The sequence below is a fragment of the Atheta coriaria genome, unplaced genomic scaffold, assembly GCF_025399875.1.
Source record: "Atheta coriaria isolate IRGN ID8LTWV9N9 unplaced genomic scaffold, Caltech_Dcor_3.1 hic_scaffold_3_pilon, whole genome shotgun sequence".
Classification (NCBI taxonomy): domain Eukaryota; kingdom Metazoa; phylum Arthropoda; class Insecta; order Coleoptera; family Staphylinidae; genus Dalotia; species Dalotia coriaria.
The window spans coordinates 7,389,226-7,403,958 of NW_027045445.1; the positions used below are offsets into that span (position 1 = coordinate 7,389,226).

Here is a 14,733-nt window from a genome sequence, read left to right on the forward strand (position 1 = left end):
CTGACTAACTTTATTTCTATAAATTTGATATTAAAACATTATTTCCGCTTGTTTTATTTAATAAAACTATATGAATTTGTTATCTACAAAATGTTTAACTAAATTTTTCATCCTCCTGATGCCTTCTTCGGAGTTATTATCAACGAAAAACACATTTGCAGCGGATATGTTTCCACTAGCGATATCAGACAAATCAACGATATCTTCTTTATCTTGCAATAAAATTCCGACACCTATCAATCCAAATAACAAGCCATAAACACCATATTTAGCCCATTCAGCTTTCAAAGTTTCATAGGGAAACACATTCTCAATGTTAGTTTTCATTGCGTTACCATGTAATAGTAGATGATTGTAATAAAACTTCAAATAATGTTCGTAATTATTATACAGAGATGCGTCTGTATTCATGTAGATCAAGTATGCGACGTCCAAGATGACTGACACGTGACGCATTATTTGAAAATCAAAAATTCGGACATCTTGCAGTTGTTTTTTGCCATTCTGTGAAAAATAACAACGATTTTAGTCTATTTTGTGCGTAAATTACTTCTTTTTACCTTTTGACAATATTTAAACATGAAATTATTCAACCAACTATCACCATGCGTGATAATAGGATTCTCCCATGTTGTTTGTCCCATTAAATGAAAGAAATCCATAACTTTTCCATCCTGTCTAAAGTTTGACAGTTTAACATGATACTTTCTATCTGCTTCGGTGTTACCAAACAAACCAATAGCTTTATCCACGGCTAATTCAAAACTTTGAAAGAAACTTCTATCGACATATTTCGGCACAAATAAATTATCCAATCCTGACTCAGTTTATCATATAATTTCTGATCATGCGCACGTATAGCGAAAGAAACAGCGTGAAATTTCGCGTATTTTTCAAGCACTAGTTTAACATGTGCGCCATCTAGCGGTGTTTTTCTATCCCACAATTCAAACCCTTGCATTTTAATATTCTCCATTATTAAAAACTCTTTGTTGTCGTCAATACAAGATGCGTAACATTTCGGCACAGAGTTAAATGGATCTTTAACGTTGTTTTGTTTTTGGAATGTATTAAACGCCGGTAATATTTCTTCATAAAACCGAATCTCACGTAAGTAATGTTGATGTAACGGAAATGTCGTGCGTTGAATTGGATCACTTTGCGCACATTTAATCACCAAGCTTATAGATTCTCTGTTTTTAGATTTTGAGGTAATATCTACCAATGACATTTGGCTCAAGTAGCCATCTCCTTTATCGGCGCCTTTGTCAACACTAAACTCAACATCGCTGTCAAAAAACCTGCATTTTTCGCAATTGTTTTCAAAATGGCGCAAACTGCTGGTTCTTCCAGTATACTCATGTTTTATGATCAACTTATAACAATTTATGCAAATACTAACGTGAATTGCAAACATTAAACAAATTTATAGTTTTTTTTCTTCGACTTAAATCTGACCATGAGACAATGAATATAATTTTTAATGATTACATACATTTTTCGTGCAATGACAAGTTGATTTATAATCCTTAAATAAAATCCGCTTAAAAATAAAATGGCGCTGCGAAATGAAGCAATAAACATGTTTCAAATGATAAGCTTGATGAAAATATCAACATGTGATTCAAACCGTGTGATTAACTTACGCAACGGCGTATTCCGTGACGATTTACACAAAATACTATCATAAGCGTGTCATTTGACAATGTGACACATAAAATATAATAAAATAACATATACAGTGTGTTTCAACTGCGCAAACGGCTTTTGTTTTATTACAAATCTACAATTAATCTCATGATACAAAAACCGTCTGCAGCCTCATAGTTTACGCTTAACTTATTTCAATCATATTTATAAAAGTCACTTACAACTTTTGTATCTAAAAAACACCTCGTAGTTTTTATTGTATTGTTTACGAATGGGGATTTTCAGCCGATCGCTCGCCATATAAGCAGCGCCGACGGCGAATCGTCGTGCAGATCTTCATCAGTGACAGCTCGCGTATTTCCGGAATGGAGTCCATATGTTCGATGAATCCCGGCCGGAAGCAGATTCCAGCTGAGCCATACCGAGCCGACGCATAGGATATGAATTCCCCCTCGCGAGAAGTCAGTGTAGGGTGAGCTTTAGGAAGAACGGCGGCCAATCCCTTCGCGAGATCTCGGCCTGCGAGGTGAAAAACATGACGCGCAAGCGCATCGCCTTCATTTGCGCCAGCGGCGATTTTTTGCATAGGGATGCCATGAATGCTTTGTCAAAGCGTGTGTATGCGTGGTCTAAGAGTTCCATGTGTGTCTTGATGTTGAAGTGGGTCTTGGTGGTTTGCCATACCCAGTCGATGGGATGTGGGGATTTTTCAAAACCGTCGATGTCGTTGATGCAGATTTTTATGGCTGTATGCGCGAGTTTCCATGCTTAACAAAGAGAAACATCAAAATGACAAATTTTTGTGTATTTTGGGTTGCAGGTCATTTTGGGATTATATTTTGAGATATAAATTGTGTTATGACAGTTGCCTATGTCAAATTTTGTGCAATTTTTTGACATAAAAAACATCAAAATGACAAATTATTGTGTATTTTCGGTTGCAGACCATGTTAAGGTCATATTTTGAGATAAATTGTGTAATGACGGTTGCCTATGCCAAATGTCACATAAACTGTGCCCAATTTCGTTTGTTTTTGTTTTGACGACCTTATTTAAAATATAAAGCGTAAAAAAAGATTGATTACCTCCGCCCTCATCACCGAGCATGTATCCATAACCGCCGCACTGAACTTTGCCCCCATCTGGATTAATTAACAGCGTATTGGAGCCAGTGCCAGCGATACAAGTGACGCCGCCATTGTCTGACGTCGTCGCAATGGAACCATCCGTATCGCTTCCAACAGCGTACAATTCACTAAGATTCGGGTATCTCTTTGCCACATCTTGAGCTAACGCGTTGTTGGTCTCCTCTGTTTCACAACCACTCAGACCCAATCCCTGCAAATTAAATATAAAATTAGTAATAACCCAATTTATAAACTATTTTATAACAAATAATATTTACCAAAGCTTTCAAAGGAATGTTTTCGTCCAGACCGGCTTTGTTTTTCGCTTTGTTGACCATCTCAGCGATGCGTTTCGAACATTCCTCCATGCCAAGAAGTAAGTGATTCGTTGCTGGTCCATTGCTCTCTACCAGAATCTCGCCCTGTTCGTTGATTAAAACTATCGTCGAGTGTGTTGCACCCCTGTAAATTAATAACAACTTTTGTATTTTAAATCTGTGAATTTCACAACGGGGAAATTTAAGGTTATAAATAACGCACCGCACCAACACGATGGTTTTGTGCTGCACTATAAGCAAAAGCACATGCGGAAACGCCACCTGGTGACTAAAACCCGTAACTAAAGTATTTTAACCGTCCATGATTAAAATATAACTTTTTATGCCTCAAAACAGTGAAAAAATTCTAATTTTTAACGTTGCAGTAAAAAAACATACAAAGTTCTTGCTTCCATTGTGTTTTACGAACATAAAACCCAAAATAAACATTAACGAGCATTAATAACTTGCCACTTTCATTCAATGTGTCAACCTTCACCTTCACTTTGTATACTTGCGCCAATTTTGTAGCGTTTTTAATAATTTATTCCTAAGTATGCATGCAAGCGCGCAGTTTGATAACACTGGCTTATCAACAAAATAATTGTGTACAGAGTGGCACGGTGTGTATACATTGTGTATTTTTACTCCTTGCGGATCAACATTTTATTACTTTACTATGCTATACTATTTTGTGCGTAATAGAAACACGCCAACGCGGACATGTTCGACAGCAATTTGCAATAATAATATGTAAATATTGACAATGTCCTCAGGTATCAACAGGTATTATATTGGACATTTCCTTGAAATAATTATTTCTTTCTTTAGGAAATGCATAACTTTTTATAATAGCTATAGGCAACTTTTATTTCATAAAATAAAAAATTTATTCATTAAAAATTTGAAACTTTGACTTTGCAATAAAAACTTGCTAAAATTATGCAAGCATAATTCACGAATAAATGTCAAACATCTTAAGAAACATAAATGCAAATAATTTTTATATTATTCATTGACACGATGTGTGCGGTTGAATATTTTAAAACATATCTCGAATAATACACGCTAATGAAACATATGAATGATAATTATGTCGATAATTAGTTATATTTAACATGATTATTGTCAAACAAATGCAAAAACATGAAATTTACTGTCTAAAAAGTGACGTGCCAATAACTAACCTCACTTTGTGCTCACTCTGCGCAGACGCAAACTTACATTTTAATTTAAACACAATTTCGCGATGAATAAATAAATAATAAGTCATTACAAAACAAATAAAACATAAATAAATTAAAAATTATTTAATAAAAGTTTAAATTCTTCGCTTACCCTTCAATTCCACCAATAATCGTCGCCATTTTCAACCAAACTGCTCCGAAACCCAACAACTCAACGAGTTTATAAACTCAACAGATCAATTTCACTTCCTGTATTAATTTAATGTGATAAACACGTATTGGATTATGACGCCGTGTAAAATTCTACGAATATTATTCTAAATAATATCAGCGATTATATGATGCGTAGCATATTGTGGGGGAGCTTCAGGGCGAATGCGCACCGCGCAACGTGTGTGCACCGAACGCGTTCGACAGCACCGATGTTAATTAACGAACTACGCGCGGACACCACAACGCGCTGTTTATACTAACGCGAGAAAACCAGAATAAATTCCGGCGGCGCGCGTCGCGATTACTCCGCGCCCTCCGCGCATTCACATTCATTCGCTCGTGTCCAATCGTATCTCTCGCCGGCGACGGGATATGGGACGAAAGCACACAGAAAGTGAGCGGCCGGTTGGAAAGTGTGGTGTTGTTTTTTTATTCAACATCATTCAATGTTACACACGTTGCTTGAATATGTCGGATGATACGAGTAGGCAGTGTCCATGTGTGAAAACAAACGTGGGTTGTTTACGTCGAAATCAGCTGGCGCCGACAAGCATGGCTGCCTACATAAACAAACCTTAGTGATTTACTGGTTTTACCTGACGATTATATTCATCATAGTTTCGATGTGTGCTTAATTGATAGGGTTGTTTATCGTACATTGTTTAATTATTCTCGTTTATATAAAAATGTGTAAATGTTTATCTAATGAAGTTTACTTGCGCCTAGAAGTTAGGCAACTTCATTTACATGTCAAATAAAGCAAACTATACTCTGTTAAAGTTAAGTTAAAAAATATGAAAAATTAACTTCAGCGGTGATAAAAATAACTTTTAAGACTATATTCCTATATATTAAACATTGTTAAATGATTTTTTATCTATATAGATACTTTAAACGTAAAATTTCCTGTTAATTTTGATTCAAAACATGTTTTAAAGTTTGAATAACTATGAACATAGTATATATTGACATTGAAAAGTTTACAGATGTTAAACTGAATGATTCACTTCAAAATTCGCAGTAAATTGCATCAAATGCCAAGATCAAGTTTGTTTTGAGTCAATATTGGCACATTGATGAAGTGCACTTAAACACGAGCACACTTTTATTCTCATTAATCCGAACTTATCGATATCAACGTGTGCGCAAACATAATATCACCTATCGCGCCACTTATCAACACTGCAAGTCAATAAATGCGATCAACATTTTATAGTTTTATTATCAGTTTCAATTCAATTCCAAAAAGAGGTGTTATTAAAAAGCTATCTAGTAGTTATAATTCAAAATTCAGATATTAAAAAAACATATTAATAAAGATAAAATGTATAAAACAATACGATTGCACAACAATATACAATTATCCGCTGTCTCTGCTAGAAATCTAATCATTTAAAGTCTTTTCTTGTTTGATTAAACTTTAGCCCTCAGACTTTTCCTCCTAGTAAATATTTTTAAATATTTATATACCTGACTGTATGCGATTCTAGCCAAAGTTAATTCTCCCGGAAACCCAATGATTAACTTATTGTTTACTTCGAAAACGACGCCGCAGTGAATTACAACTTCGTTGGTCCGTTAATTAAAAGGAATGGCAAGTAAAACATGATTCAAAATCAAGTTATGCATGATTAAATCTTAAACGTAATTGGCAAATGCATTAATTGCAATAAAAATGATGTGGATGTGTATGCGCCGAGTGTGCGTGATTTTTACCGTCATATCAAAGTTGTAAATCCCCAAAATTGTCCAAAAACATAATGAAGTTTGATTTTATTAGATTGGGTTAGTAATGTATGATTTGGGCAGTGTTTACGCTGGTATTTCTGGTTGCGGACCAATCCCGTTCGCTAATTCGTACACCTTGCGCGCCACCTCAGCGGCGAGTCGGTCAACTTCGGAGTGTGACGCTGCTTCGGCATAGACACGAACTACGTCTTCGGTTCCCGAAGGCCGAACGAACGCGCGGCCATGTTTGTATTTATTTACCAACTTTGTTATCTCTTCCTGCAGGCCGTTAGGGGTTAGGCAGGTGCGGGCTGCATCTGTAGTTGTAATGGCATTTCGATCCTAAAAAATAAAAGGTAAAAATTAATTTTTAATATGAAATTTAACTTATAATAATCAAAAATTGTTATCTTGTAATAACTTAGCTTTACCTCTACGGATACTTTCAAAAGTCGGTAAGGTAGATCCTGATAAGACTTCTCCCAGTCTTGAATGGACCATCCTTTATCATGCAGAATAGTTTCCACGACCAATAAATCAGAGATGGCGTCACCAACAGTCTCGTTGATGAGGTCAATGAGCGCCAGCAGTCGCGTCGTCGCTTTCTTTTGATTATCAGTCAAACTTAAAACAAAAACACACACAATCATTAAAAATATTAAGTTATTTTAAGTCATTTATACATAATTATCCATAAATATGAATAATTATCATTTAATGACTTGATCATTATTATATAATTAAGTCTTTACCTGCTATTGTTTTCTAGCGCGTCCTTGAGCGCGCTCTTCGCCCGCGCGCTGAACACCACCGTGCCGTGACCGTTCGCCTCGAAGTACACGCCGATATCAAATTCCATCGCTTTGTGATGCAAATGTTTGACACCCGTCTCCGCGCATTCAACAGGCACTTTCTAAACACACACATTAACAAACATTTGCATTTATATTAAAACAACTTACAAGTTTCTCGGTGATATACTTCGTTGATCCAGCATTGGCGTACGCCGTTTGCACTAAACCTAGGTTGAGATCAATTCCAGTTTCACCCAGTAATTCCTTAATGTAGGCAGCAAAGAGTGTCGCTATCCGATCGCCGTCCATCAGATGGAACTTCTCACCGTCGTCCTGATAATAGTAAACAATTCGGTCCGCGTCACCGTCCACAGACACGCAACGCGCGTTTGCAACGCTCGGCAGACCATTGGGGAACTTTTGTTGTGTTTTTACATAATCAGCACCACACTGTGAAAACAAAAAACCAACTTATTACATGTACTATAAAACCATGTATGACTGGTTGCATATGTATAAAGCAATGACAACACATTTTCTGTAAGTGTTAGGTTTGCAACCAGCAATACACCACACTCACCATGTAGTTAAGTTTGCCTGAACCAATAATTTCATCATTGTAATTCCGTATGACTAAAGGCTCGCCGATGCGTTCCTGGAAGAACTTGATCTTCTTCGCGCCGACACCATTCGCCCCATCGTAATACAGTGTGTTTTCATAATTTCCCTTCGAATATTCATCACCGCGCAGTTTTTTGAACGCCGTGATCAATTTCGTGTAGTATCCCTCCTCGGTGGGTGTTCCGTATGTGCGGTCGTTTCGACACTTGACGAAATAGTGCAATTGGGGCGTTGTGACGATGCCGAAATCGATAGGTTTGCCGGAAATGGCGAGTACGCCATCCATTAGCGATTTGGCCAGGGATGGACTCGACGGTCGTGTATCCTTACCAACGTAGACTTCCACTCGGTTGTTCATGTCAATATCATACTCCTTGACAATTTCACGCATGAGATCTTCAAGTTTATCATCACTTCAAATTTTCAAAACAAAGAAAGTTAGAATTAGTTTGTGATGAGTGAAATATGAATCAAACGCAGTATAATAGTTTGCCTATAGTATGTATGTTTGCATGTATTGTGGGTTGCCTATATTAAAACGTGCAAGATGTGGGAGATCAGATAAATATAAATTTTTAAAAATAGCGCAACGTGAGAATGGGAATATTATCTGTGAAATATGTGTGTAAACACAATAAATCAACAGGAAGCGCCGCATCATCCCGACAGGATTATTTTTAATCCCATGAATGAACGACACCCAAAAATACTAAAATTTTCATTTCTAACTAACCTGACCTAACAAAACGCATTCTAACCTTAAATTAAATAAAATTCAAAATACTGTCAACTCACTCAACATTGGCAAATCTAGTCGCCCATGCCTCCCAGCTTTGTTCCAGCATTTCCCCGGCGGGATCGACCAGTTTAACGCCGTTATCAGGTTCGGGGTTATGCGACGCTGTTATCATCACTCCAACCGTTGCTAAAAAAAAAATAAAATATTACGTTTATTTATTATTTCAGCAATAGAATACAAAGTATACCTTTGAGATGTCTGGCTCTAAGTACAGCCAATAACCCCATACGATACATCACATATCCCAGCTTGCTAGCCCTAAAACACCAAAGAAAAACACGTTAAAGGTGACATAAACTCAAGTGCAAACAAAAGACAAGTGCAGAGATTGTCGATTGAGGTCACACCACTCGAAAATGTATGCGTGTAACCTTTGCACTTAGGAAATTCGATGAAAAATATGAGAAAAAGTAAAAGAAAACTTACTTGAGGCGGAATCCAGCTGTGCCATACTCAACGTCAGCCTTCTCGGTCTTCGGATGCATTTCGCGTGCGAACGCGTAGACGGTTCTGAAGTTCGCCATGTCGACGGCGACGACGACGGCGAGCCTTTCACTTTTCTAACTCGCGTGAAAGTCAAGTCAAGCTGAGGCGAGTGGAGAGCGTGTCGCGAGCACCGCACCGCCGGTTTCGCACTGCGCGCGGCGCGCTGAATGCCAGCCGACGTTCGGGGACTGGAAAACCACAAAGATGTGTGAGTGGAGTGTAGGCTATCCGTACAACACACATGCGCATTGGTACACTACATACGTGCAGCGTGAGTAACTTCAATGGCACGTCCACTGCATTCTACATACACAACTACATTGATTCAAATATACATACGCGTTTAAAGTTGTTAGAAGTCAGGAAGACGCAACAGCAGCGCAACACCATTAGTCACATTAATAAGACGCACCGCGATTCCCGTGCGCGGTGCACAACAGGAGAAATAAATGTATGCGTTTGATGTTTGAGCGCAAAGTTGGCACAGTTGGCACCCTCACCGATTGCGACTGTGTTTTTATTTTGTATTAGCGTTCAAAATGATGCAGATGGTGCGCTTCAATGATCTCCATTTACGTCGAACGCGTGAACCAGATTGAGAAACCTTCGCGACATTCCCTTTTGCGATTAATGGTAAATACACAAACTGTTTTGTGCAAGTTTAAACTCAAAACTCAACTAGATGACTGAGTGGCCATTTTGTTTGAATATTAAAAACTTGTATAGAATGTTGGAACACTCGGTGTGTCACCCTCATGCTGTTGATTGTTATTTATGAGATTAAATTCAATTGTACAACTCACAACGGCTGTGAGCTGCATTTAAGGCGGAATATTATATTAATTCAGACTTAATTCGATTAATGAATGCATAGGAGTTGCGTGCGGTGCACAGCGCCACCATGCGGAATATTTGAGTACTATTTGACTTTTTTGACAGTATTTACGGATGTATCGTAACTTTCAGTGGTTTTATATGGAAATATACTTTTGTCTGCTAACGTAAGCATATTTACGAGTAAAATGGCGTATGTGTGGCTTGGAAACAACCAGAAAAAGCCACATTACAAGTAAAATTCAACGAAAACTTAAACTTTCGCAGAAATATGTTTACAATTGTTCACAGCTTATCTGCAACCAACCACACAACCAGAAAAGAACGCTACAAAGTGAAATGCTTGGTGGCGATAACTCTGAGTGTGTACAGATATTGATCAAACAAAGATATCAGATTGTTATCGCGGCCATATTGAATCTAATCTTGTTGGGTGCGCACAGCACAGTAAAACGTTCTTTACACTTTCGTTTCACATTTATTTCCGTTTCGCGCGTTGTAAAATACGTAATTAGATAAAATAAAAATATTCAAGGTACAAAATTGATATTTACGATTAAAATACTTCAATTGTTTGGACGGATATCAGTTATCCACAAGTTTCTAAGAATACTCATTAATATCTAATATAAAAATGTAAAAAATATGTACACAATTACAGAAATCTACTTGATCTTTATCCTACTTTGATTTAAGGCTTTTTAAGGCATGATAGATTCATCAAAATGAGATTCTGGAGTATTTAAACATTCAAATTATTCCTGCATGATGAGTAAATCTAAACATTAGTCATCATTTAGCTAAAAGAAACTAGACGCAACTCGTAATGCGTCATCGACTAAGTTGTACAGGGACGGATTAATTTTACGACAACAAAATATACAATTACGACAATTTCAAGAGCGTTAGAACACATAACACTGCTGTCAGCAGCCAGCTAGCGTGCGCATGCGCAGAACCTGCGTGACAATCGACAATCCGCCTCGCTCGCATGAAATCCTTCCCCAAGTAATCCGAATAATAACGATATTCAGGTGGAATTACACGGAGTTGCGTTGTGGCGTCTTGGAATATCAAATCCGTGAAAGGCGGTTGCGACCAGAACATACTGAAACTATAAACACACAATATTAAATAAATATAATTTAATGATGTGTAACATTGGTTGCCTACCTAAACTCATCAGGAATCTTCCTCCCGTAGAACGTCTGTGAGTACAGGAACAAATTAATATATGCATTGATCTGTGTGCTGTTGTATCCATACGCGCCGCGTGTAACAATAGCGTTAGCTTTGACCTTGCCAAGGTTACACTTGACATACTCGTTCGCTTCAGCTCTGGTGCCATCTGGACACAACAGCTCAAAATCATCCATCAAATTATCCCTAGCCCACCATTCTCGTCGCTTCCCGCCGGTATTCTCCAACACAGTCGTGTGTTTAACAAAAGCAACATGGCCGCCTCCCTCGACTAAACACCTAAACGCTCCGGTGTGACCGTAGTAATCCTCAGACGCATCACGTCGGCAATATCGGAAACTAGCGCCATGACACAAGTGACACATATTGTCATAAGGTACCCCGGTGTTGTATTCGGTGCTTATCGCGCCCGGCACGCAACTTTTCGTGAAATACTCTGCGGCTGCGCGGATGGCGTTGCATCCGTACGGACGTATCCATCCATTACTGATGAGATACGCCAATGGATAAACCCAGCCCGCCGCGGTGTTCACACCGCCATGACACGTATTCTTACCTTTGAGATAAGTAATTTCTGTATCGGGATCGGATTCTTTCGCCACGGCAACAACATAATACTCAGGACTTTCGAGATTGTATACCTCACTCATAAACGGTACAAGATCAAAACTTAATCCTGCAGTGTAGACGTCGCTAGCGTCGAGTATCGTGACGTCAGCAGTGCCGGAACGTATCGCTTGCATGCAATGAATGTGGGAGTGGCCTTTATAACAAACCATTTCGGGTTTCAACAGCTGCGCTTGGAGCGCTGTGCGCATCTTGACACATTTCTCGAGTTCCTGCTCCGAAGTGACGCATAACGTCATGCGATTCACCGGACAATCACGAACGCCCATGACGATTTCTAACGAACGGCCTAAGTAGCCAGAATATGTCTGACGATCTTCCGGTAGGGATAAAAATCGTCTTGTGTTATCCTAGACATAAATAACATTAATGTATAAAGTTAGTTTTTAATATAACTTTATTTTCTTACCTGGACTAATAAATTAGCATGTATACCGTATCTCGGTGTGGATTTAAACAAATCAAACACTTCATAGAATGTCTCGTTGTATCTGGGTCGATATGTGCGGTTGTAATTCAAGGGATGATAATTATCCGGCTGTCGATCACGATTGTAATTCGTCCCATCATCGTACGGATCAATATTAATTCCATATTGTCCACGGTTGATCTGGTATGGATCACGATCGAACGGATTGCGACTTCTGTCTCTGTCAAATCCATCCCGGTTTGGATCATCTCGATTTCCATCACGATTACCATCACGATTCAAATCCCTATCTCTATCGTCATTTCGGTTGCCATCTTGGCCGTCGGTATTGTAGGGATTCGCATTCCGATTGCCATACCGACTGGCAGGTCGGGTGTTCTCGTCGTTGTCACGATTATCACCATACGGATTATAACTACCACGATTATAATCACCATATTGTTGTCGTTTATACCTGATGCGATTACCCAACTGGTCAAACTCCGGCCGCTCATCATTGTAGATATCTCTATCCCGGTTTTGATCATGAGGTTGATCAATTGTACCGTTCGCAAGCGGCCCATAACGTTCAGCAACTTTATCCAAGAACTTTTGATATTTGCGTCGCATTTCAATTGATGTCACTGATGTAGTAACAATGGCGTTGGTTGGTACTGTGCCCCAATTACAAGCGCGATAATCGTCAATGGAGCGTCGTGTTCCATCTTTGCAGAGTAATTCAAACGCGTCCTTTGACACAGCAGCTAAAGTTATAATAAAAATTTAATAAACTGCGGTGTACGTTGGGTTGCCTACTTACTAAATTCATCACCACCGGTTAATTCTTGAACGGTGTAATCCTTGAGAAAAGCGACATCTCCAGCCTCCAATAGACATCTGAAAGCACCTTCAAAGCCTGCATAGGGATCAGTATCCGTACATTTTCCCCCGGGGACTTTACCAATGCACAGAGCGCATAATTTATCAGAATTGTCACCAATTGGGTTAAACTTATCCGTGAGCGCATTTACTGCACATGACGGGCCGAAAAACTCAGTTGCTGTCTTTACATGATTGTTACAATCCGTAATTTCCATACCACCTTGTTTCATTAACTAAAAAATCAATTTTATACAATAATTGACATTATAACCTTAAATTAATGTAAACACCAACAGATGGCGTTCTAGTGACATTTCAGTAAAAACTCACTGTGTAAATAGGTAATGTCCAACCGGCAAGTGTGCCAACCCCAGCAAAACACGCCTTCTTATTGCGTAGATCCCTCAATGATGTGACATCTTTCATCGTGTTTTTCTTGATAACAGCAACCGCGTAATTATGCTGTAAACCTCCCGCTGCGATTTCTTGCGCGATGGGAATCAAGCTGTGATAGCGACCGCCCATGAAAACTTCTCCAGCGTCCAATGACGTGAAAGTCACCTTCTCAGAGTCGATCAACTGCATGCATTCAGCTTTATTGAATGCCTGGTAACAATCCAGGCGGAATTCATCGTAACCAACGCGAATGATATCTCTTTCGATTGCTTGGGCGAAGTGGATGCATTTTCGTTGTTCTTCACGGCCTACTGTACACCATGCTACTTTAAGTCGCGTGTCGTTTTCGTCTTCGATGAAGTTGCTTTGTCCTGAATGGGATAATGGAATATTTTCGGTTATACATGAATGTAAATTTAATTGTTAGTTTAAAAAAAACTGTTATTATTACTAACTTTTTCTACTGTTAGGCAAATACAATATTGCTGGAACTGATAATTAAAAAAATAGTGCGATTAGTAATGTGTGCCAAGAATACCAACTGAATTAGTCTTCAAATTACAATTTTGACAGTTGATGTCAAAACATAACCTTATGTCATATATCATGTCATATGTCAATTATGTCATAAATTTCTATGTGATTGAATAACCTCTGCTTTTCGTTATACATGTAACTGTTACTGTGGTTGCCTACCATGCGAAACATGTATAACAAAAAGCATATGTATATCAATCACAATTCAATATACAATAATTAAAATATTAATTATTTCTAATATAAATAATAATCTTCAGAACCCACGAAGAGTAATAAGTTGAATCTAACCTAACTAAACTTAAACAATAGTCTACACCTGCATAAAACCCTAAATATTTAATTTTACCAAAACTAAAATATCAACTAATTCAACATTAAACTACAAAACTAAAAACACCAAAAACGAAAGAATTAGGTGCACATGATTAACGAATTTAATTAAAATTATACTAGTGTGTTGTGTGCCACATGCCCCACCTTGTTCATATAATCTACTGCAGACTACATGTTTGCTATCTGATATTTCTTTTCTTTTTACCTGAAGCGAACGCGATAAGGCTTATCACGACGAGCAGCGCCAATAAGCGGAAACCCCGCTTGATTTTCGACATTATCTCACCGGAGAAATACTAAATTCGTTAATGCGGTTCAAGTAAACATAATACACGCCCAAGCACTACTCACTCACAACCTGCTCACAATTCACAACCGTCTGCGACGCTCACAACACAGAACTAAACAAGCGAGCGCGCACGAGAAGTCGCGTCATCGCATTGTAACACACGTCACCTGCGAGTGCTTGTTGTAGGCGCGCTGCACGCTCAAGAAGAAGACAGGTAGACTTAAGTATGGTTGTGTGGTTAAGGATTACTCATGAGCGAATGCACGAATGAATCATTTGGAAGATAGGCAACCAAGTATAC

The 14,733-nt window shown here is 38.4% G+C and overlaps 4 protein-coding genes across 4 annotated transcripts; all 4 read right to left on the minus strand.

Annotated features, from left to right (window-relative positions):
- Window positions 1–23: 23 nt before the first annotated feature.
- LOC135804249 (uncharacterized) lies at window positions 24–1,417 on the minus strand. Its single transcript, XM_065318051.1, is given in 3 exon segments — window positions 24–504; window positions 561–823; window positions 826–1,417. Coding segments are annotated over 3 exon segments (1,293 nt in total). The 3' UTR covers window positions 24–66.
- Window positions 1,413–5,319, minus strand: Nagk (N-acetylglucosamine kinase). Its single transcript, XM_065318053.1, is given in 8 exon segments — window positions 1,413–1,968; window positions 1,970–2,047; window positions 2,049–2,104; window positions 2,107–2,226; window positions 2,229–2,417; window positions 2,736–2,988; window positions 3,056–3,239; window positions 4,433–5,319. Coding segments are annotated over 8 exon segments (1,014 nt in total). The 5' UTR covers window positions 4,462–5,319; the 3' UTR covers window positions 1,413–1,863.
- Window positions 5,320–5,698: 379 nt separating this feature from the next.
- On the minus strand, window positions 5,699–9,093 carry nst (phosphoglucomutase 3-like protein nst). Its single transcript, XM_065318050.1, has 8 exons — window positions 8,863–9,093; window positions 8,624–8,694; window positions 8,433–8,562; window positions 7,597–8,050; window positions 7,185–7,466; window positions 6,975–7,135; window positions 6,654–6,846; window positions 5,699–6,564 (listed from the first exon to the last, which is right to left on the minus strand). The coding sequence occupies exons 1-8, from the start codon at window positions 8,958–8,960 to the stop codon at window positions 6,307–6,309; spliced, it is 1,647 nt and encodes a 548-aa protein (XP_065174122.1). The 5' UTR covers window positions 8,961–9,093; the 3' UTR covers window positions 5,699–6,306.
- Window positions 9,094–10,211: 1,118 nt separating this feature from the next.
- Tsf2 (transferrin 2) lies at window positions 10,212–14,595 on the minus strand. The gene is made up of 6 exons (XM_065318048.1): window positions 14,349–14,595; window positions 13,205–13,641; window positions 12,813–13,107; window positions 11,993–12,756; window positions 10,930–11,933; window positions 10,212–10,870 (listed from the first exon to the last, which is right to left on the minus strand). Exons 1-6 carry the CDS (start codon window positions 14,419–14,421, stop codon window positions 10,642–10,644), a joined length of 2,802 nt encoding a protein of 933 aa, XP_065174120.1. The 5' UTR covers window positions 14,422–14,595; the 3' UTR covers window positions 10,212–10,641.
- Window positions 14,596–14,733: the final 138 nt, after the last annotated feature.